At 44.4% G+C, this 25,251-nt stretch overlaps 1 protein-coding gene across 2 annotated transcripts in view; it reads left to right on the top strand.

The window, feature by feature from the left end:
- PTPN4 (protein tyrosine phosphatase non-receptor type 4) overlaps positions 1-25,251 on the top strand; it is a 2,055,941-nt gene that overhangs the window by 1,455,840 nt on the left and 574,850 nt on the right. For both annotated transcript variants that reach the window (XM_069616750.1, XM_069616749.1), the window contains one exon: positions 24,167-24,323. In XM_069616750.1, coding sequence (XP_069472851.1) covers positions 24,167-24,323 — 157 coding nt within the window. The remainder of the gene's footprint in view (positions 1-24,166; positions 24,324-25,251) is intronic.

The raw sequence follows: 25,251 nt of genomic DNA, 5'->3' as shown, positions 1-25,251 counted from the left end.
CGTTTCACTTATCCTGGCCACTAATTTTCCACAAGGTCTCACTGTTATGCCCCTCAATCTCGCTTTTATATGTCTGGCAATATCTTGCATTAAAGTTCTGGTGTCTGTCTCATACCCCGCTTCAAGCGTCAGTACAGCTTGCCTCATCCCCGTTATATGCTGTTCGCTCTTTGTTTATGTATTACGAACCCACGTTCCATTTGGTGCTTGTGATCACCTCGTATGGGGATGGTCTTTTCGCTATGTCTCTATGGTCGCATCAGTAACGTCTCACACGGCCGACTGTGTCGTTGCCATCCACTGTGTCTTGTTGTTTCTAGGCACCATGTACCTCAACAAGACTTTGGTCGCCCCATCCAGCTGCCTATTTGCGGAACCATTCCCAGCCTGTTTCCGCGCTTATTCGGCGGGCCGTGTTGCAGGGTTCATTTACTTGGCAACCCGGTCTCGCTTCCCAGCTGGGTGTTCCACTGACAACGCGGTCCCTGTCCACAGCGCTGCATCCACTTATATCCGTGTTCCGCACCGCGTTCGGTCAGTGGCGTGTTGCTATTCTCTCCCAAGTTTTACGACCAGGCTGCAATACTTTTTAGCCCTAGTACTTGCCACAGTGAGTCCTGCTTTGGTCTGCTCACAATGCTGCCATAGCATTAACTCGTCGTCTGCTCTTCACAGCATGCCAACCGGGATCATCTCCTGTCGAGGCCAGTGATCTGCCTCTTCATACAGGAATCTTGTCTCGCGGCCGGTTCCTTTGTCAGGAGTCAGCCGCCATCTTGTCAACCTTGCAGTGAAATTCAGTAATCTTATTTTGCTCTCTGGTCGCGTCTCATGCTGCTATTTACACTGAAATATCGTTCTGGTTGCGCTTCACACCTTCATGCTGGGGTGGCCGAAGTAATGCATTCTGCAGTTAGTCTTGAGCTTGTTTATTTCCAAATATCATTGAAGGATCAGCAGGAGCGCATAGGGATCGTGTCCTACTCCATGGCCATTTAGCCACGCCCCCAACGCACAGTCGTGCTTAAAGCGAAAAGCGGGTTCTCTTCAGGGAGCTGTAGCTGTTCAGGAAGGGGGTTGAGGCGATGAAGAATAAAGCCCTACTCCTTGAGGAGGGTCTACCCTTGCAGGTAGAGGGACTTTCGGAGTTCGGAATAGCTGGGGAGCTCAGGCTAGCCCAACTAAGATCAGTATATTTTCAGGGGTTCTCGTGCGTAAAACAGTGATGCAAGTACTCACCAACCCTTGACACAGTCCGGGCCAAACTTTGCCGATCTAGTCCAGTTTGCTAGTAGGTTTCTGCCTTGCAGTTACAGGTCGCTCTGGCTCTCGGCTGCTGCGGGACGGGACGATCGTCTGTGGCGGGATAGTATCCTTTACTCGGCTCTCGAAGAAAGGAGAAGACTTGTTCCGGTGCAGCACGTCTTAGGACACAAGGGCGAAGGGGCTCAGAGGTTTGTGGCACGACTGCAGGCACTTACAGCTACAATCACCACAGTGGGGCGACACAGGGATTGCAAATGCTTGCAGCGTGGCCCACTCTCATAAATCGCGACCCAGAGGAGCTAGGACAATGAGTTTTGGCAAGAGAGGGCACTGCTCTTTTGTTCACGATACTTGGCTCCTTCTCTAGTTCGGTGTGAACTTCAGGTGATCGACCTGTAATGGATACAGAGCCCCTTCTCTTATCCAAGATTCGTTCGGCGCCCAATTCAAGATCTGCTTTCTTGCTTGCACGCCAGGTTTGGGCCAATCGTGGCCCACTGTGGTTCCAGTCATTCAGGCCTACCAGACATACTGGCACCAGTAGTGTAGATTGGGACCAGGCAGTCCCAACCCTCTTCCTGGGCACTAGCACATGTGACATGCAGGAGCCCACGAAAGATGCGGGGGAAAGGCAAAGAGACAAAATGGCCAAAGGACAGAACAAAAGATTGCGAGGCATGGCCATTTTCACCAGGGGCCACAGTCTTGGTCCAAACGCCGTAAACAATGTATGGTCCATAAACACAAAGTAAAAATACTTTAAAAGTAAACTGCTGCCACCAGTTTGTCCTAGGCACACTTGTGCAAAAAAACAGAAAATCCTTAGGGGGTGACTAGAGCCATAAAACAAAAGGACCTCTATGCGCGGTACTGTAAGGTATGTGGCACATCGATAAAAAGTTACCAAGAAATGGCAACATATGGAAAAATTGTTTCCCAGTACTGACAGCCTGATGGAGAGGTGTCAGTTTCCACATAACAAATGAGCAAAAGCCAAGAGGAGCGCAGCTGAAGGCTTTGCTCCACTGGATAAAATCCAATTAGGTAAGCCAACCAAAAGCAAAAAGTTGATGGGGTGTGGGGGGGGGCTGGGGGCGGGTGTTCATAAATGGAAGGAAAATTGCACCTTAGGGAAATATTTCCTAACAGCGAATGCTGGAGTTGATTGGGCAGAAGGCCAGGACCAAGTAGGACTCATAAGGTACCTGGTCGCCAATCTCAGCGAATGAGGGGAGTTGGCTTGTAAGGGAGAGAGGGAAGGAAAAGGAAAAGAGGATATTCTTGAGAAGCTTGTGGAACTTGAGGAGATCTGGTTCAAGATGGAGAGTGCACTGATTGGAAAACCGCAATGACCCACAATACTGCCATGGTATGGTGCCTTTGAAAACCGGAAAACAGCACCATGACGACAACGGGCACAGACGGACCAGAGGGAGAACTGATGCTCCATATCGGGACGCCAACCATCCTACTAGCCCGCAACATGGCGCCAAACGTGATCGATACCTGCCGGCAGGGTGCCGCATGAGAATGGGAGCCCCATTCTGCGCCAACAGCTCATGCCTGCTACAACCCGCCTACAGGACGGATCCGGAGGCTCTTCGTGGGCAAGCTAATACAAGCTGCCCGTGTATACCATTGTACAACTCACGACTGGGACAACCATACCATGTGACCCGAAGATAGGCACGTGTGAAGGAATCATAAGAGGCAATGGCCTGGATACACCGCCTCCCGGCCCCTTCCACTGCCTGCACGCTCGACCTCCGACCACTGCAGAGAGCTTGATGAAAAATGAGGAAGAGGGGAAATAAACGCTGACAAACCAGAGCTTTCAACGTGCCTGGCCCAGAGGTAGGGGGGATACAGGGGAAAGCAAAACTAGTGCATGCCGCCCTCCAGACCCAATGAACACTACCCACCCCGGACCTGGGCCTGAAGGGTGACTCTGATACGAACTTCCAAACTCCACCCTGCTAACTGAATAGCCCCCATAAGTGGCAACTCAATCCTGCCCCTCATTGCGCCCAATCACTACCACGCAACGGGAGTGCCCCGACCAAGACCTAGGGGCAAAGGAAAAAAAGGCCTGATCAAGACCCACACGGGGGCCCACCCACCCTCTGATCTACACAGCTGCGTAGTCAACATCCGACCACCCCAAACAGCCAGGTACCCCACAAAGACTGATCAATCCGCAGAGCAGCACACAGGTTGAACGGTACCATGTGTTAATATTCCCGCAAAAATATTGCGATACAAAAATATTGCCATATTTTTGCGGTGATATTGACACCCCTGCAGCCTCCGCATTATTTTTAAATGGGTGTGGGACACCCCCTAACCCCCGCTCCCACAAATTATCCCCCCCCAAAAATATCGCCTATGGAGAGAAAAACGACCATATTTACGGCGATATTTTTGGTGGGGATAATATGTAGGGATACCGGTTGAACATGCCCCCCAGTTCTTTTAACTGGGAATAAACTGGGCTCCAAAGAGTGCAATCAACCTGTGCTCAAAACACGCCTGCCTATCCACTGATCCATCCGCACCAGCGGGGCATGGCAAATACTACGCTAGCGGGGAACACTAACACATACCCGACAGAAGCATCACTGCAGCGCTCAACATGACAACATCCCAAAATGGAAGTCCAGCATCAGCTCCAAGCAATCCTAACCGAAATGAGAATAGGACAAAGAAATTAAAAGGGACATGCAGGACGTCAAAATGTGCCTAAATGCCCAAGCGGACAGCACCACTGACAATGAATAGCGCATCTGTGCACTCGACGACAACAATGAGGCAACCCCAATTAGAGTGCAACGACTGGCCTCCAAAGTTGAGGATCAAGACAATCGGTCTCATCGGAAAAAACCTACGCATCGTAGGCCTACCGGAACAAGTGGAGGGACCAAATCTGGAGAGCTATATATTTTTCAAGGAAAAACTCATCCAAGATCCATATGTGATTGAGAGAGTGCACAGAGCACCCATCCCTAAACCAGCTGCAGGTGAATGCCCGCACCCCAATACAATGCGCCTCCTCAATTTCCAACATAAAGTGGCCATCCTGCAAGCCTACCATTCCGCTGGCACAATCCACACGGAGGGGGCCGACATCTGCATCTTCAACGACTACTCTGTGGAAGTATCCTGAAGGAGAAGATTCATCCCTCTATTTGAAGCACTGAAAGACTCGAACCATAAATCCTACCTGAAATTTCTGGCCACTTGGTGCTTTCAACTAGACAAACAATGGCACTCCTTTGAAGACCCAGAGGGGGCATGGTGCTTCCTTCAACAGCACAACGTAGTGTGTACCGACTTCCCTATCGAGACGGAAAACGATGGTTAAGTAAACCGCGCAGAGGCCTCACAATGGCACCAACAGCAACGACCAAAAGGAAAGATTTCGATCTGGCAGACGAACGGAGGGCCCTGGTTGGAAAAATGCGAAAAACCCTGACCTGAAGCCCACAACCCCATTGTGCCACCTTCGCTACACACTCGCTCTAACAGTTTCAGCTCTGACCTCCTCAGAGATAGACTGGGCCTCCCGACAGAATGACAGATGTCACACCAGGACCATGCACCATTCATGGCTCTTTCAACTACCAAATGTACCACAATCAATGCGGGTGACACCTCGCCGGACTGCTCGCCACCCGGGGCCATCCTAGGCCCCCATCCATCTATATGTTTATCTGTTTCATTTGTTTTTTTGTCTGCTCGAACTACCGATGACCTCTGAGAGGCACAAGACATGCAAGGGGTGTGGGGGGAATGCCCAGCCTCCTTCCCACCCCCCCTTTTGCATAGGCTTGCGCGACACCGTATTGGGATACGGTTTATTACCTCAATGTTTATAACACTGTTTCAAAGTTATGTTATGTTCGATTTTTTTGGGTCTTACATGATAGATACAATAGTCAACCCTACTATACAAATGCCTAACACCAAGTCTTGCTCAAATGCCCCCCTCCACTGGAATTGGCCATCCGATCAAGAGACGGTGGCTACTTAACCATTTCCGGGACCTGTGGAGCGGCATTGGATTCGGGCAGGAAACACACGTAGAGGCACTTGAATTCGGGAAACTATGCTGTGGATGGATCGGTACAGCCACACACTCCCCGAACAGGGTAAAAAGAGGGGTATCCATCTTAATAGATAAACGCATCCCATTCCATACCCTCCACATGATTACAGACAGAGGGTAGATATGTCCTTCTACATGGGCTCATACAGCGCCGACCAATAACCTTCTTGAACATACATGCGCCCACTGCGGATACTCCATCCTTTTTTACACACATGTTTGCAAAATGCGCACACCTATTAGCGAACCTCACCATTATTGGGGAGATTGGAACACAGTGCTTAACCCTACACTGGCCCGACAGGGCACACCGCAGACGCAAAAAACAACCCAGCGCAAATGCACCTCATTATATACCCTTATGTCGATCTTGGACTCGCAGACGTATGGCGTACCCTGCACCCACATCGCCACAACTTCACCTTCTATTCAAACAGCCATGGATCCTACTCCAGACATGACTACTAACTACTGGCTAACCCCCATGGCTGCTCTCTCAGTACGAAAATGCACAATACTACCCATGATCGTGTCCGACCACGCACCTGTTCTCCTCCACATTGTACTGCCAGGAACGCCACAAAAAAGAATGGCAAATGAATTGAAGGGCACTCAACTACCCTGACTTTTTCGAACACCTACAGGCTGGCACGGACATATTTTCGCAGACCAAACTGACCCTGGAATATCTCACTAACAGTTGCTGGGACGCTTTGAAGGCCTTTCTTCAGGGACAATGTTTTTCCAGATGGACCCACAAACTAAAGAAATGGCGGGAACGGGAAACACAGATATGCAACGACATAACACGAAATGAGACCATACATAAACACGCACGTAATCCATAAAACCTACACAACTTGTCCTACTCCGGACGGAACTCAAACAGATCTCAACCCAACGGGTTCAAAAAATCGTTCTCCAGCTGGTCCCAGGCCTATTACCAAACTATACATTTACCCTCGAGCAATACCTCCCAACCCATTTCTAAAAAAAATAAACTCCCTAGACCCGTCCATCCCCACCAACTACAGACCCATCACAACAGTTCCTTTTCTCCTTAAAATATTAGATAAAATAGCCTACACACAAGTATAATCGCACCTTGAAAATAATCATCTGCTAGGCGACAGACAATCCGGAATTCGACCTGAACATAGCACTGAGACAGCACTTCTCAATTAAAAAAACAGATGGATACCTTCAGAGACTCAGGTAAACTGCATTTTACTATTACTCGACCTCTCTGCAGCATTTGATCTGGTGGACCATGATAAATTATGCCTTGCACTTACCAACAACTTTCACTTTTCACAAAATGCAACTACCTGGATCAAATCATTCTTATCAGAACAAACCTCTAGGGTAGCTATAGGTGATTAGGCAGCGGACCCTATACATGTCCCATTGGGCGTGCCACAAGGATCCTGCCTCTCCCCTACATTATACAATGCTTACACTAATCTCCTTTTTGCTGTTAGATGCCATGCGAGTAATATACACCAATTTCGCTGATGATACGCAAATACTTATCCCATTCACAGGAAATAAAGATCACAACACCAATGTCATAAACAAAATATACTCTCTCATCCAGAACTGGATGGCTACCAATAGCCTCTGTCTGAATGGCGAAAAGACAGATTCTTATTGTAGGTTCACCAGCTCAACTAAAGAAATTGCCCCAAAACTACACCTCGATTGACATTGAAGGCACCCCCATTCCCATCTCCAACCAAGTAAAAACCTTAGGAGTATATCTTGACTCTAGCCTCACCATGAGCAAACATATCAATTTGCCTGCCTCCTCCACAGCCTACACAGCCAAACCTATCTCCCTCAGTAGACGATTACTATCTACACAGAAATGCATCACACTCGCCAGAGCACTCATGTATAAGTTAGACTACTGCAATTTACTTTTGCTAGGGACCACTAAATAAAACCTAACCAAACTACAACTGCTTCAAAATAAAGCTTTAGAAGCAGCCCTAGGCCTAAATAAGAGACCATATCTCACAAGTTAGGAAAGATGTGCATTTGCTCCCAATCCAAGTAAGAATCCTGCACAGAACCCTCACTACTACTCATAAATGTATTACCCTAAATGCCCCCATCTACCTCAACCAATGCGTCAACCACAAATCCCCTACCAGACTCATCAAATCAAACACTAGCACTGATCAACTTATCCCCCGTTTTAAGGATAGGGGAACCGGTAATGCCAACTTCATGGTTGCCGCCCCAGTCTATGGAATTCACTCCCAACTAACAGCAACGAAACCTCCTATACCCATTTCAAGAAACTGGTAAAAACCTGGCTATTTAACAAATTCTAAGTCCAATACTATCTCATACACACCCCTAGAACGTCTATATTCCTCCATTGTATATACACCTATTTCTCTAAATTGTAACCATACCCCATGACACCTTGACTATCTACCTTGATTCTTCAAATTGTACCATGGTATGTTCTGCCAAGTTCATTTGTTTTCCCCATGTTGTGTCCCTTATTGCCTTAAGTAAATAAGATTTTATTACTATGTAACCAGCAAGTAATCTGTAACCTACACCGTGATACCTCCGGGTTTGGGCGTATCAACAAATGTAATAAATAAACCGGATTGATTCCTTCTTGGCATGCCTCCAACTACAAAAAATAGACCCCACCCATATATCTGAACTAGAACCCCTGATTACAGCCGCAGAAATAACTCTGGCTGATGGCGCCCTATCGGCAGGCAAAGCATCAGGGCCGGATGGCCTTCCTATAGACATCTACAAAGCAATGTCTGACCAACTAGCCCCCCTACTGGAGCTAGTTTTTCGCTAAAGCCCACAATAATGGCGAACTACTTTGATCAATGCTTGCGGCTAACATCATAGTTTTTCATAAGAAAGGGCGCGACCCGCAGGGCTGTGGATCGTACCGCCCAATCACACTGATCAACAAAGACGCCAAAAATCCTAGCCAAATGCCTAAAGCGAAGAATTGACGAAATCCTCCACCAACTCGTTCATAAAGACCAAACAGGGTTTATCCAGGGCCGACATTCAACAGATAATTTTAGGCGGCTACTACACGTTATAGCCGGACAAAATGATCAAGATGACATTATCCTAACGATCGATACCGAAAAGGTATTTGACAAAGTCAGATGGGACATTATGTTCCAAGCACTTAACGTTTATGGCTTCCTGCCACCATTCTTAAGGTTGATTAAACTACTTTATACAAACCACACGGCCACTTTGGCCACTAATGGCATCACCTCCGACCCGTTCAAACTACACTCCGGTACCAGGCAAGGATGCCCCCTCTTATACGCGCTCTTAATTGAACCACTGGCGGAAAAGCTCCGTAATGACCCAGGATGGGAGGGAATACTACAGGGGGACAAGGAACACTGAGTTCGGCTATATGCAGGCAGCGTCCTCTTCCGTCAGTGGGTGGCGAACGTCACTACCGCGATTACAATACCTACTGCATACCTATGACCCCATGACAGGATATAAAGTCAACTGGTCGAAATCCGAAATTCTCCCGCTTATAACGGATGTGCCATGGCACCCAGGAGGAGTTGCCCCATTTCCCTTCCAGCTGCACAATATTAAATATCTGTGAATACTAATTGGCCCTTCACTCGATGCAATCCCGGAACTAAATTACCTCCCAACCCTCCTCAAAATTAAATCCCATCTCTCCAGATGGAACACTCTGCAGCTGTCCCTCGTGGGCTGCATCAATGCGTTCAGAATTAATTCCCTCCCAAAACGAATAGACCTGGCTGTGATGCTACCATGTGCACCAACACGCCAGATGTACAGGGACCTGGACACATGCCTATCCAGATTCCTCTGGAGGGGGTGAAAAAGCACAGCTCCTATTAGGAGTCATCCAGTCCACCAATAGCGACAGCGAAGAGGGCTGGCAGTATCGACCTGGTGCACCTATTACCAAGCGGCCCAATTATGCTGGGCCAAGCAGTGGCTTGATAGGACAGGCACACCGAGTTGGAAGCACATAGAATTGTCCTTAATGGCACTGTAGTCTCTGCCGGAAATCCTAGCCATTCCACTAAAGAAGCTGCCCGAAAACATACGTTTGCACCCTCTACTGGGTGCAATGGCACAAAATGAGAGCGCTCCTCGGTGCGAATGTTCGGGTTGCCCCTGCGTGGATCAGTCTAAGGGTGATCCTGTCGATTGGCCTAGACCACTCGCTACACCCTAACCAAGACTCTATATGGCCAGGGATTAAGGTAATGAAACTATATAGTGAACAATCCCCCATCGAATTTCAGGAAGCCAGCCAGGTTTTACAACTACAGAAATCAGATTGGCTGCGATACCATACTCTGCTAGCGGTAATACGCTCAAACAAGACAGAGCAAACATTGTTAGCCAAACCATCACCTGACGAGCACGAGATGGAACAAAATGTGACTCTCTACCCACGCCTAAGCGCGTTCTGCAACCCAAACAATGCTAAACTAAACCAGACACTAGCGACCCAATGGTCCAGCGACTTGGAAATCCCGATTGACCCAGGTGATAGCTACAATTTCTTTGACGGTATACCCATAACCTCATATATTTGCAACAGGGAGATTCAATTCAAACTGATCCAAAGACTATACTACACACCGAGCAAACTACATAGATTGGGGCTCACACATACACCCTCCTGCTGGCGGAACTGTGGGGGTAGTGGGTACAATGGGACAAATCCTATGGACCTGCCCGATGATCAGGGTGTTCTGGGCAATGGTTCATAAACACACCACTGGGATTCACAGGGTCACCTTTGACCTACCCACAGGCCCAATTCTGTTCGGGGTCGGGGACGAAGACTAGCATAATGACCCGATGGCTAGGAAACTAGTGCGTATGGTGCTTTTCTCAGCCTGAAAAATCCATATCCTCCATTGGAAAACAGACACGGCCCAAACTAAGTAGGCCTGGCTATCCCTATTAACCAGAATATGCTCACTAGAATGCTCTGTCCTAAAATGTCCTAAAATGCTGCAACAAACCCGTAAAGGCTGACCCCTTGCAGACACCTACCTCTAACTACTTTGCGCCTTGAAACACTTGTGTATAGGCGCTATAAATAAAATGTCATCTAAACTATACTCTATACCATACAATATTCGACTTGGCACCTGACTGATCCATACAGACGCTCATGGAACCACATCTTTATGTACATCATATGCAAGTTGGGGGAGCTTAGAAGTTGTGTGGGTAAGCACAATGTTGGTGCCGGGGAACAGGGTGGGTAGAAGGGTAGAGGGCTGGTGTTATGGGAAGTAAGTAATGTACACCATGAATATGGAAATTGTCTAATCTATGCACAAGTCCCTTGAAGACATGATGTCTGTACTCTTTATATCTTTGGTTCAAAATACTCAATAAAGAGTTTTCACCAAATAAAAAGATGGAGAGGGGGGCTGTTTCAGTGGAGGTTGCTAACAGAGGAAAGAGATCTGCCACCAGGTCTATGCTTGGAGAAGCATTTGACCAGCAGAGAGTTGGAGTTGGAGTCGGAGGATCCATGGGATATAGAAGGAGAGTAGTTAGTAGTAGCCAGTGGCAGGTATTGTCTCCCCAGACCACAGGCCCTATGCTCCAGACAGCCGTGGGTATTATGCAGAGGGATATGAACTTGATCCTTGCAGCAACCTTAAGACAGTGGAGAAATATTGGGGCTGGAGAGATATGGTCCCTGTGCTTGAGGCCAAGGATAAGTCGCGCAGCCCTATTTCAGATTAGTTTGAGGTGTAGTAGAGGACTAGAGGGCAGATGAAGGAATAGGCTGTTGCAGTAGTCCAGGCTGGAGAAGACCAGAGCTATAGAGACATTGTGCTTCTTGAGGAAAGGTGAGAATGCTTCTAATGAGGCAAAGATGAAAGTGGGCCTTCTTGGCAAAGCCCAAGATATGAGTGAAGGAAGGAGAAGAGTTGAACAACACCCTAAGACTTCTGGCTTCAGAGGAAGGAGGGGTAGAATAACACATTGAGAGTGGTTCAAGCGCAGGAGGAATTGGGAGACGGGAGTCCCGATAGGAATGATCTCAGTCTTGCTAGCAATGAAACGGAGATCATTACATGTGCACCATGACTGGCTCTTGTATTCGAACGTGGAAGTGCAATTAGAAGTAGTACCATGGATGGGAATGGAAGGAAGAGCATGATAGTGGACAAGTGCTAGAGGAGGGCCCAGGAGGGAAGTGCTAAGGGGAGCCAAGAAGGAGAACCTCATGCTCGTCGCAAGTACAGTGTCATGGTCATGAAGTCAGGGGCACAGGCATGCAGGGGTCGCATGCACAGGAGACCTGGGTGGACACTTTCCTGGCGCCTTTGGCGCCAGGCTCATGAACAAAAGTAAACAAGAACATCCATTTAACACGAACATCCATTTTATTATGGACATAGCACTTCAGATGCATTAACTTTGAACATTCCATCCATTAAGCAGGATGCATTAACCTTGAACATTCCATCCATTAAGCAGCCCCAAGTGTATTCTTGGGTGTGGCTACTAATGGATTGCCTTCGCACATGCTCACTCTCTAGGAGTGGCAGGGTGTGGCTGGTAAACCGGCCCTAATGGGCGTGCCCACGATCTCAGCTATATAAGCTGCCCCGATCCTCAAGACAGACGCTTCGCGTTATTCTGCACTTGCAAGCAGCGTAACGCTCACCGTCGCCTGAGGTCATACTTATCTTTGAAGATCCTGCTTCCTGGACATCCTGCTTCCTGCCAGCATACTTACCAACTGGGGGAAGCTGTTCTTACCTGTACATCTCTTCGGCGAACCAAGTATTCATCTTTACACTTCCCGGAATGCCGAAATCTTCATCTTGGCACCGCAGCACGACATGCTCTATCGTCGACAGCAGCGCCTGCAAGGAAAAACAGAAGACCAGGATAGACATCAAAAATACGGTCAGTATAAGATTGCGCTTCGCCATACTTCGCGCTTTTCCTTAAACCATCACTTACCTGCTGTCGAACATTGCGTAGCATCCATCTTCCATCCAGCCATGTCTTGCGTCTCACAGCTGCATTGAGGCCGCATTTCCAAGAAAACAGAAGAGAGACATTATTGCAGGCATAAATAGGAGCAACATATAAAGACATTAAACAGAACGAACAGCATCACAAGAGCTCAAGAAAGACTTACCAATCATAAGAAGAAGCATAGTCGCAGCTGGACTGGACTAATCCTTATAAGGGATCAGTGAAGGAACTAGATCCCATTCGACGCGCCCCTGCCAGAAATAGCCGGACAGAGAGCTTTTCTTCCATAATTCACAGGTGAGCTTTAAAGGCTGGCGTATACTCATAGAAACCATACTTTGGGGTGAAGGGTTTGAGAGGTACAACAATCACAGATTGGCGCACTCACACATTCTTATCTCCACGCAGGAGCAGTATCACCACGTACCACAGCTCACAGCTTTTCTACTGAGGGAGAGGCCTGAAGGGGGTGATTCAAGTTCAGGGAGGACTGTAACCGTGCCCCAACGCCTCCGCAGAGACCAGGTGAGCGTATCATACAGGCGACTCACAAGGGTGGGATGTGGATCCACCAAGCAAGGGAAGTGCAGTGGGGGGGTGGAGGAGTGCTGGAATTGACTGAGGGGAAGGGTCTGGGATGATGTAACATTTGCAGTGAAGGGAAAGAAGTAAATTGGTAGCGCAAATCCATCGGCTGGAAGATTGGCTTTGCCACCCACTGTTTGCTTTTTTTCCCAATCGCCTTGTTGTAACAGAGATCCCTGAATGTTCTGGCTGTTTTTGATTGTTCCCTGCCAACGTTCTCGTTGTGGGCAAGTACAGCTAGCCTTGTTCCCGCCTCCATATCGTTTATTGAAAAATGCAAAATTTGAGGCCTGTACTTTAAGCACCTATTATGGAACACCTCCAAATCTCATGTGTGGCAGAATTCAGCGAGTCCCCTCGTGTCTCTGGGAAGCGTGTTGTCATAGACAATTGTCTCGAGTGCTGCGTGAGCAGGGGAGCCTGGCATCAACCACCTTTTCTTACCCTCATGCTTCTCGCTGAATGGTCCACGTGTACATTTGTGAAATGTCAGTTTTCTTCCCACAAGTTTGTTTGAACAACGGTACATCAATGAACACATTTTTCGAGCAGCATATCTGCTGATCTATAACCATTTTTTGAGCTCCGCCAAACATCGGTGCTGATAGAATGTGACCAAATAAAATGTTTTCTATAGCCCTTTCTTTTACCAGCATCCGTGACTTTTTTTAGAAATAGATTTTGCAATGTGGCATACATAATACTGATGCTGTATGTGTGGGAACTACTTTTGCATGGCCTTGGCTAATGAACCGTACTTGTCAGTGGCTATCAGGCGTATTTGCATTCCTCTGGATTGCAGAAGTTCAATGAATTTAATGAACCCATATTTTTCCGTTGCAACCGAAGATCTACATTCAGACACTTGCACCACGACTGAACTCACTATTTGTTTGGTTTGCATGTCTTGGAAGTGGTATGTGTTGTATTTAGCTGAAAAGCCAGGGCTGTCGCACTGTCCATCACCTGCAACATTAAGTTACTCAACTCTCACAAATGTACGGAAACTTGAAATTTTTCAGAACGCTGATCTGCTAAACAGCAAAGCAGCTGCACAAAGTAAATTTACAGCAGGCACTTTTCCACGGTGATCTGCTAAACAGCAAAGCAGCTGCACAAAGTAAATTTACAGCAGGCACTTTTCCAAGTATAGGTTAAGCAGAACGTGCAAATGTGTTATAGTTCTGTACACAGCTACCCTTGATCTTTACGTTTGTGCCTTGACTACGCAAGTAAAGTTAACCAACGGCTCCGCACAAACCCTACGATGTAATTTATGATCACACCTTATCATTTTCATAAACTCAATCAGGCAGCAGCCGAAATACAATGTTTTTTGGTTCCTGCAACAGTCAATGGTCCTGCACTACTGTGGTTTGCGACTCAATGGTGGTTAAGTTATCAACACTCGCGAAGTGTGAAGTCCTGATCATGAGCACAATCGTCGAGCACTTGCTAAGTGGCTTGTCTTTTTTGTCTCGTTTCAGGATTTTCCAAATATACTGGTGAAAGAGTGATCATTTTCTCTTTAATAGATTTTAGTTTTTTAACAGGTGTGGATCGTGTCAGCGGTTCTGCAAGCAATTCGAAAAAAGGGTCTATTATTTCTGTATCTTCGTGTTGGCTTATTTTGCTGTATATGATCCATGGTTACTTTACATGGGTCACTGGTGACATAACATTCAAACTCTGGACACTGGACATATGCATCACGGTTATGAATTTTGATAGGAGCATGCTGAGCATCAAAAAGTAGCTGATTCCATCTGTTTGGCAAGCCACTTCATTAGTTTGGGTTGTCTGTTTCTTAATGCTCCTCTTACTTGGTCTCTAACGGATGAAAAGAAACATGCTAACTGTTTTGTAGACATACATAATATTGCAATTACACCATCAAATGTAAACTCAAAATAATAGATTGTAAACAATTCATTTTGATAACATTGTTTATTTACCCTAGTTTTCTGTATTTTCCTCAGAACATTAGATTCCGATTTGCCAACCAAGCTGAAAGTCAACATTTAGAAATTGTATGAACCATCTTTAATTTTTGAACTGCAATGTACAAATAGCCGATTGCACTCTTGTAAACATTATACAAATTCAAAATATTACGTGAATGTTATAAATGTTGATGAGTTCAAATGTATTAATATCTTATGTATACCTGTGGGCAATGGGTATATTCAATTTCAACCACTTCAGTAGTACATTCTTTAAACATAATTTTAACGAAAATAATTAGATTGTTAAACATTGTAGTATTAAGATCATCTCACTAACGACATCTTCAGACAGTTCATCTAATGGTTTTTCACCTAAAATTATCAGTTTATAATTTATAAATACATACGGTTACTCGGATGATTACTGTGTTTGCATTACTATGGACATATACTAGAACACTGTGTGTGTAACATTTTAAAAAGACGATTTGAAAGTGTACCTGATAACCTTCGGAGATGTCGCAAGGAGTATGTGTGATAATCGTGCAAAATATATTCATTAAATCATGCATTAAATATTTACTGTATAGCCATTAGATGTGTATATAAAAGCTAATCATATGTATGAGCAAAAACATACTCCATTCATATAGTAAGTGAAAGTGACTATCATTCGATAGCAAATTATGTTTTTAGGAATTTTTCCTTTATTAGTGTCATTACTTACTGAGGGCTACATAGAGGTAGTTCAGATAATGCTTTGCAATTATCAGACAGTATTGCAAATGCCAACAATAAAAGTTTAATTGAGTTCAATACGTTTTCACTTGTCATACCTCATCCTCCAAAACGGTTGCAGAATAAGAATAGTACGTTGTTGAAGTTCCAGCTTCACCCTATATCAGATGAATATAAATAAAGATGTAAAAGTAAAATCTAAAAAAATATTAAACTTAAATTAATGATGGCCAATGTTTAAATTGCAGCCTACATTCCACTTAGGCAGAATTCAGGGTTGTTATACATTGAAACAATTCAATATTTTAAATAGTTGCATCCGAAGAATTGTTAGCAAGAAAGTACTTGAATGTTGAGTGCGATCGATGTTGACTAAGGAATAGTGGTACATGTACAATCTATATCCTTTAATTGATACATATATTAACACCATTGTTAAATGGACATTGTACATTTGGATTATAAACTGCACCGCATCCAAATAGAGAATTTAAGTTATGTGCAAGTCACTCGTCTTCATCATGTGGATGTTGGAAGTGTCTGTGGTTTCCTCCATGGTAACAGTCTGTTCTTGCATCGGTGTCAACTACGTAAAGACAGACATGCCAATTAACACATTGAACAATATGAACATTTTGTAAAAGACGCAATCTACGTTTCTGTAGAAGCCTCACATTGAAATGAACTTTCAGTGTATACATGACCTCAGTATAGATAATGTAATCTACTGTTATGATCGTTTCAAATGTCATTGTGGCCTTTGTTTCTGTGACAAATACATCGAGGTTGTTGAGCTAATGCTTTTCAATTTGAGGATGGTATTGCAAATTTAAAAAAATTATAATAAGAAAATAACAAATTATCACTTGTCATACCTCATCTTCCAGAACGGTTTCTGCACAAGAATAGAACGTTGTTGAAGTTCCAGCTTCCACCGGTATCAAAATAGTGTAATGCATTACAATGATCGGGCCCTATTAAAATACTCACCGGGTTCAGCGTGTGCTCAAATTCGGTAGGACCAGCATTGGGTAGTCATTTGCGATGGAGTCTGGGCCGACCCTTTTTAGTGAACTTGGACTGTTCGCAAATTTCTTCAGAGAAGTGCGCGCTGTAGGCGTGCAATCGATTTCCTCACGTCAGCCAAGACATTGTTGGCTCTGCTTTCATTCTTGGACATTGGAAAGCTGCAGTTTGACAGCCATATTTTTACTAAATTGATATCCCTCCGAAAGACAAGCAGGACTGTACTTTCACTTTTGGCATGGCTAACATTGGGGCAGCCAAACACGATACATGAAGGCATTTTTGGACTATCCTTATGATCTGTTAATAGAAACAACAAAATATCTATGTCAAAGTAATGTGACACGGAGTACTACGGCAAACATAAACTGAGAACATGCCCTACGAAATATTAGATTTGGAATCAATACTGAGTAATGTTATGTGATATGAGGATAATATATGTCAATTATAACATGCATGGACACAAGTGTTTGTAGGAGCCACAAGACAATGGAGAGAAGATGAGGGAAAATGAGACAAATGATCAGACAAGGGCTTGTGTCATTCGGATTGTGTACATGCGACAACGCAAAGTGAATGGTGAAGGGAGAGGGGGAAGTACGAGGGAGAGGGTAGGGGTGGAAGTGGGATCAGGGCAGCATGGCACAGAGTAAGTGCAGCCAGAGCAGTGCTTCTCAGGTAAGTGCACAGAGTCCATGCCAGAGGGAGGCACCTGCAGATGAGAGAGCTCGAACTCCCGCTCTATGTCTAGAGAAGCGTCTGACCTGCATAGAGTTGGAGGTAGCAGTGCAAGGGGCTTTAGAAGCATGATATTTCGTTAGAGAGTTGAATGAAGTGTGAGCCCCATCCCCAGGAATACTTGTGAATGATGCAAAGGGTCTTAAACTTGATTCTTACAGTCACCGGGAGCCAGTGGACACATTTCAGGGTTAGAGAGATACGGTGCCTGGGCTTGAGGCAAAGGATACATCTTGCAGTCCTGCTCTGGCATTAGTTGCAGAAGGCAAAGAGTAGAGGTAGGCAGATTGAGAAAGAGGCTGGTGCAGTAATCCAGCCTGGAGAGAACCAGGGCTCTCGAGACAGTGAGCTTCTGTGGTAAAGTGGGACATGGTAGAATACCTCTGCAGAGGTGCAGCTGAAAGTGGTCGTCCTTGGCACAATCCATCATGCGTGGATAGGAGGGGAGAGTGTGGAGTCGAAGATGACACCTAGGTTTTTTGCCTCACAGGAGGAGAAGGTAAAAGGCCTAAGGATGGCGGCCAGAATGAGAGGGGGAAAACGGGAGCCGGGGTACCAATGTAAAGGATCTGTCTTATTGGCTCTAAGGAAGAGATCGTTTGAGGCACAACAATCCTGAATAGCGGATAGACACTCAGGAATGAGAGAGGGAGGAGAGGAGGCTCAGGGGATAGCTTGAAAGAGAGTGCACTGTCATTCGCATAACACTTAAAGTTAGAAGTGAAGGTATAGATGTAGTGGCCCTTGTCCTAGTTGCATAGAAAAAAGTACATAGGACAGTTAATAATGGTGTAGACTTTTTGCATATATTAAATTGATAATATGGTGTCCATTAAGTATAAAGCAATAGAAAGTGGCATAGAAGATAACATTTGACACTAAGGAAAACAATAGTAAAAGTTGACTAACCGTTAGTTGGAAGAGAGAATGAGCCGATTCAGCAAGCAATGAAAAATGTGGATAAGTGGTGATATCCGTAGTCGATTTCAGAGATGTTTTCTTGGTAACGTCAACAGTTTTTATAAAGGCTTTTTATAAAGGCTTTCAGAAGTGGGTGTGTGTGTGATTGTATGTGAATGTGTGACGTGTTCGTTCACACCAACAAGGCATCTATGACAAATTTGGACTCACATCCCACCAGTGAGGCCCCCTTGCGAGCACACGGCCATAGGTGCAAACTGTCATTGATATCGCAGGGTGGATGGATGTGGATGAGGGGAGCGCAATAGGCGCGGAAGGTCACCAATGGCTTTTTCCTCTCTGGTGGCCACCAAATTGGGTGTTATTGATTAATTTGAAGACAAGTCTAACTTATTCAGTCACTTATGTGCCATTAATGATACCATCAATACTCTGGCCCCAGAAAAAACAAACACGATGAAAGCTGAGACTTCCAATACAATCTGGTTCTGTGATATTGTGGAAGTAAGAAAAATAAATAAAATATAGAATGGAGGAAGGACACATGCCCGATTTTACTTTGGAAAAATATTTAAAAAATCGGTTTAAAAGTATAAAAATGAGGGTGGGGGGGTATTATGTTTGTTGTGAGTTGATATGTAAAATCAATAAAAACATACAATGCTTGCATTGATAATGCTAAATCCAACTCAAAAGAATGATTTAAAATTCTGAGAGTTTTTGAAAATCATACATCCTATTTTCCTCCTATTTCCAAGGACTCTGTTTGGGGTCAACAAATTCAGGACGAATTCATGAACAAAATTTCCAGACATCGTCTAGCTATTTCTAACCAACTGGCCAATCTTGACACCAAAAAAGACTATATCAATGCGGATTGTATTTGTATTTTGTTTATTTATAAAGCGTGCACCGCACCGGATTGTCAAAATAATACCTTGTCGGCTAACTTTCTGAAATTTGAATTTCATATCTGTACCGAACAAGAGGTCAATGAGATTGTCACTGACATGAAATCCACATCTTGCCTAGGGGACTCTTGCCCTTTTGATATATTAAAAGGATCCATGGATGGTTTGATACTATGGATCACTAAAATGATCAACTCCTCTTTGACGGGTGTCAAAGAGGTATAGGTGACTCCCCTTTTCAAAAAGGTCACCCTTGACCCCACAGCCCCCAAGAACTATAGACCTATTACCAACATTCCATATCTTTTTGAAAATCTTGGATAAAGTGGCCTACTTAAACTTCTAGAAGTGTTCATTGAGGAACATAAACTTCTCAATCCAAATCAGGCTGGCTTTCGTTCCCAGCACAGTACGGAGACCGCTCTTCTGGACCTTAAGTCAAACATCGTAGAAGAAAGCATCCTCCGCTGCTATTCCTGTTGGATCTTTCGTTAGCGTTTGATATCGATCACAGTCGACTGCTAACTGTTTGTTTCCAACTGCTCAGAAAGTGCAGCTAAATGGATTTCGTCCTTCCTGGGTACTAGAATCTCCAAAGTGGCAGTCGAGAGGGCTCAAGCCAAACCCACATCTATCACATGTGGTGTTCCTCAAGGCTCCTGCCGGTCTTCCTTGCTTTTTAATATTTGCATTAGACCATTTATTGATCTCCTTGAATTATGCGGAAGACATCCCGATCCTATTCGACTGGTTTTATCTTGAACTCCATGCCTGGATGGCACACAATTCATTAGCACTTAACGACTCAAAAACTGAACTGCTTATCTTGGCCTCCGGTCCTCGATTAAAGAAATTCACCCATCAATATGATTGTTTTGAGGTGGCTGGTAACATAATCCCGGGGAGCAAATCAGTGGAAAAACCTTGGGAGTGATGTTGGATGCCAATCGCTCAATGGAAAAACAGGTTTTTCAGATTCGCTCATCATGTGGACATGTAACAAAATTGCTCCACCAGATTAGGCCATATCTCCATTTAAAAACAGATATCTCTTGGCATCTTCATTAATAAATTCACGATTAGACTACTTAATAGTTTACTAACTGGCACGTCTGAAGGCAACCTAAATCTGCTTTAAACTGCTCAGAATGGATCTGTTAGGGCTTTATTTGGCTTAGCAAGACAGGACCATCTCACTGCCTTCAGAAGGAAATTACACTGGCTTCCGGTGAAGCAGAGAATTAGACATCAAATTCTCTCACATATAAATGCCAGAATTCAAATGTGCCACACTATCTCACTAAAAGATTAGTGAGAAAATCATACATCAGAGTGTTACGCTCCTACGACACTCTTCAGCTCAGTCAGCCGCATACTCGTCTAAAAAACGTTGTCGATTGCAGCTTCGAATTCAATGCTCCACGTGAATGGAATGTCTTGCCCCTGAATATTAAAACATCTCAATCGGTTATTATGGTTAAGAAAAATGTAAAGACATTACTATTCAATCTACCGGAATAGAAATCTGTCCTTTTCCTCTTCTTTCCTTCCTTCATTCCTCTTCTCTTGGAGCACTCCGAGGCCTACGGGCATGTTGAGCCTTATAAGAAATAAAATAAATAAAATAAAACACATTGAAAGAAGACAATGATATTTTGATTGCAGGGACGGGGTCTTCAAAGGGGAGTCTGGAGACATTGGCTCTGGGGAAGCCATTTGGTCAATGGTCCCTGTGCCAAAGAGCCCAGTGCCAAAGAGCCCATTGAGGTGTACATGGTATTCGGCACCTTCAGACTTCCCGCCCAGCCAGCACCCTTGTGAATGCATGGCCAAAGGTGCAAACTGCCATTGAAAACGGTGTGGGGATGGATGTGGATGAGGATAGCACAATAGGCCAGTAAACATGTTGAAGAACACCATTCACGATCCTCGTATGTTTTTACGTGTTGTGTACTTACAAATAATTTCCACCCACTTTTCATATCGGCTCATTTTTAAATTTGTTTTAATACGTTTTTGTAAAGTGTGTTTCAATGACAAACTACAAATTGTATTGCTGCGGTCGTCTAGGTAGCGTATGCATATATCCGCTGTATTATCCTGAGTCACTTGGGAATTTTTCACGAATGGCACGAACCAAACAGGCAGTTATCACTCGTCGAACACGGAATCCCAGTCTTCTAAGAATCCACCATCTGAATGCACGGTAGGCCACAAGTCTGTAACAACTGTGAAAGATACAGAAACACTTTACTTGAATGAACCCAATAATTGCATGTATTTTGTTGTAAATACCTTTTTAAATGTAAGGCATTGTGAGCTATTAAAAGGTTAATTTTCGCTGAAAGCACTAACAGCGCTTAGGATATCAAGTGGGGATCAATTGAAATTGTGAACACCCATTCGATAAAAAACAGTTGGAGGGGATGGAGGCACATTTTCTTTACTTCCAAGTGAAATAAAGGTAATTATTTGGGCGTAGATGCTAAAGTTGAATATTAGGGATTGAGATTAGAAAAAACTGTATTCAATGTCAAGTAAAATGCTTTAGTCACTGACCCATAGAAAATACAATGATATAGGGGGACAACATGAAATGTTAGCCGTCTCGGTTATCAAACATACACCATATATTGATATGATATGGCATTTATATTGTGCCTGTACTCAAGTGTTTCTAGGCACAAACTGACATAAGATAATTTACTTGTTACTTGGATTACGCAGGCGAAATGTAGATCGAAGTTCGTGCAGAAGGACCGTCAGCTTTCGCAACACAGATCTTGTAAGGCACTCTGCCCTGAATTCATGAAGCTCGGTAACACATAGTGGTGGTGGGGTCTTCTTCGGCAATGTAGGCCTAGCACCCAGAGTTTTCTCGGCAACAACAGTTCTCCAACACACTTGGCATAACTTCACAACGATAGCAGGTACACCCAGGTGTAAACGTCCTCCATGCAACTGGGTTCAGGCTCCAGTGATTGATCAGCAAAACTAGCATCTGATTCCCCATGCTCTCGACCACGGATTAACTCTTCTGAAAATTCCAGCTCGTACATGTAGGGCTGAATATTGGCCATAGTTCCTGAATATTGAAAAAGTACAGAATCAACAGTGAGATAAATAGAAATGTTTTGGTTTGTATTCATTAACGTACTGCGGTTTCACATGAAAATTCAATGTTAGTGAAAAGCAAGCAAAAAAACTGCCATGTTAGAGAAACCAATTGTCCAAAGACAAGATTAATCTGGAAATCATAAAATTCTCAAGGACGCATGTAAAGAACATCCCACGTTAAGGTATAATTAAAATATGGTTTGGTAAAGACATTTGTACATAATATAAGGTGACTAAATAAAAAATGACAAGTTAATTATTTTATGGCAGCATAAGTACCTGTTGTAAATGTGTGGAGTACTTGGCAGATAGCTGAACGGAGCTCAAACAAATCAGGGAAACTCGAAAAGAAATGCACGGACACAAAAGAAACTCCAACGCTGTGTGATCAGAAAGGCTTTGTTTACATTTGTGAGTAAAGAGGCGTCTTGGCATTTCCATGGAGACACGTCAATAGATGGCGCACAGAGGACGTTCACATGAGACATGCATTACAGGGGCATAAGCGTATTATGTCAGCTTGAGGGACGAGTGATATGATTTAGTGCTGGGAGGGCACTTGAACTTGGGGCGAGGGATCAAAGAATAAGATTTGCACAAGATGGCCGTGCCCGGGCAGGCAGTTTCACCGGTATAAAAGTGAGGAAAACTAAGGTAAGGTGCATAGGATTTTTTTTTTAAGATGGATCGATATACGATCGATAACACATGCCTGATCGATTGGGACAATAACATTTCTGAGCCAACTACCCCTTTAAGTCTTAATGCATGCTGCATTTTAAGTGCCCCTCACTCAGCAGAACTTCTGGATGCTGTCAAGGTGCAGAGCAGGTGTTCTTGGTTGTTCTGGAAGCCAACAGAAATAGTCCAGGCCAGTCGGACCAGGTCCTTCTCTAGCTGTACATGCTATGGATGGTATCTGTATGGGGGCAGAGGTGTGCAGGTTGGGCCATTGGAAATTCCTGTGTTCTAGTTGACAACTGCCTTGCTGGTGGTTATGGTGCATATGCCTTGCCCGCCCATTTGAGTCCAGGCCAACAGCAGCATACCTGCTGCTCAGGAGTCCCAGAGAGGGTGCTGCACTGGGGCAGATCTTATGTGTGGGGGGGATATCGAGAGAACACAGTGACCAAGGGCATAGCCACCATTACTGGGCTGGTTAAGGGCAAGACAATGGGTTCTTCATGGCGAATGTTCTAATTGGGAATAGACTCTGAGGCATTTTATCGCCCACTCGTGTAAACATACTGCAGAGTAGTGTTGACAGCTTTGGTTTATTCGTGCATGTAAACCAGGGCAATGGCATTCCAACCAGACACCTCAGAGCCCGAGTCCAACTGCTAGATTGCAATCCCTCCAGCACGCTTCCCTTTATCGATGGTATGTAAGCATGGACTGTTGCAAGTAGTTTACTTCAGCATGATGCTGGTGGGTTGAGGATATGAAAAATAAATGGTAGACTGCACTAATGCATCTTAAGAAATAGTGCATCACTTTGACATGGATTGGAAATGCCAGTGGTAACAATTGTGCTTAACCAAATTGCAACTTTGACCATCCTTCCTCAGTATTGGTGTATTTTTCTTAAACTGTTGTAGGTACTTGCTCTCATAAATGCAGCTGTAGGAGATATATAGTGTTATAACAATGCTCTCCAACATCATTGTTTTATTATACGTGCAGATTGTCATTTATCTTTTAGCCTCCGATGAGGGCTGCCAGTTATTTTAAAAATTGTGTTATGTAAACGTGCACATTTTCCTCTTTGCTTCTCTTTACAGGCAGATCTCTGCGTTCCGAGATTAAATGAAGGTGATCAGGTTGTACTGATCAATGGCAGGGATATTTCGGAGCATACCCATGATCAAGTGGTCATGTTTATTAAAGCAAGCTGTGAAAGGCACTCTGGTGAACTTGTACTGTTAGTTCGTCCTAATGGTGAGTAAAATATGAATTGTACTTCCTTGGAAAATGTTAAATTTTCATGACCATGCAAAGTAAGTAGTGCAATGAAAATAAATTACAGACCAAATGAGACTTCGATACCCTACATTAATGGACTCGATCTTGAATAATCTTCTAGTGTAGTAAGCTTTTGCCTCTTGCACCAACATACTTCATTTGCCATGTTCTAAGTACATAAATTAAATATTTAAGCTTCTAGAGTGAGATATTGCTATGGTAGTTCTCATTTTTGTGAACACATATTGGTTTTTATCAAGGCGTTACAGAACCTAGTGACATTGTTGGTTACAAGGCTAGTTGGAAACTTTGCTACATCCCACCTCCTCACAATCCAGATAATTTTTATGAACAATTACTGACGCTCGTTAAAGTAGATACAATGTGGTTTGTATTTGGTTTATATGTAGCAAAAACCTGGCTAGGAAGCAACAGAGCGCTGTACATGTCTTGGAGGCCAGCATATGAAGTGTAGTGGGGTATTAAAATTTCTCCAGCATGGGGTCTGCCATGGATTCACATGCTCATGAATATTCCCTGTCGTCAGGCTGGGAATCCTCGGTAAAAGAAAAACAGTTCCACTTTCACTTATAAACTGTATTTCTCCTTTAAACCAATCACTGTCCCCTGGGTCATACTGCCCCCATCCAATGACAGTCCTCTCCCTAAACTCCTCCTCTGGCAGCCATCTTCATATTTTAACTGCAAGCTTCAGTGTTGGGAGCCCTCGAGTTTTGCTCTACGAGCTACTTCTGTTTTTTTGTGTTTTTTCAACTGAAAAAGGTTCTATTTTTGTTGCAAAAGAGCCTGTTTGCTCTTTTCTCCATCTGCCGACAGTGGGGATCTGTTGACAGTGAATTTCAGCACCCCTCAAGGGCGAAGATCGTCTAATTTTCCAGAAGGC

This window comes from Ambystoma mexicanum, chromosome 9 (genome assembly GCF_040938575.1).
Source record: "Ambystoma mexicanum isolate Mex_15411 chromosome 9, UKY_AmexF1_1, whole genome shotgun sequence".
NCBI lineage: Eukaryota > Metazoa > Chordata > Amphibia > Caudata > Ambystomatidae > Ambystoma > Ambystoma mexicanum.
This window is presented reverse-complemented; position numbering and strand designations above follow the sequence as displayed.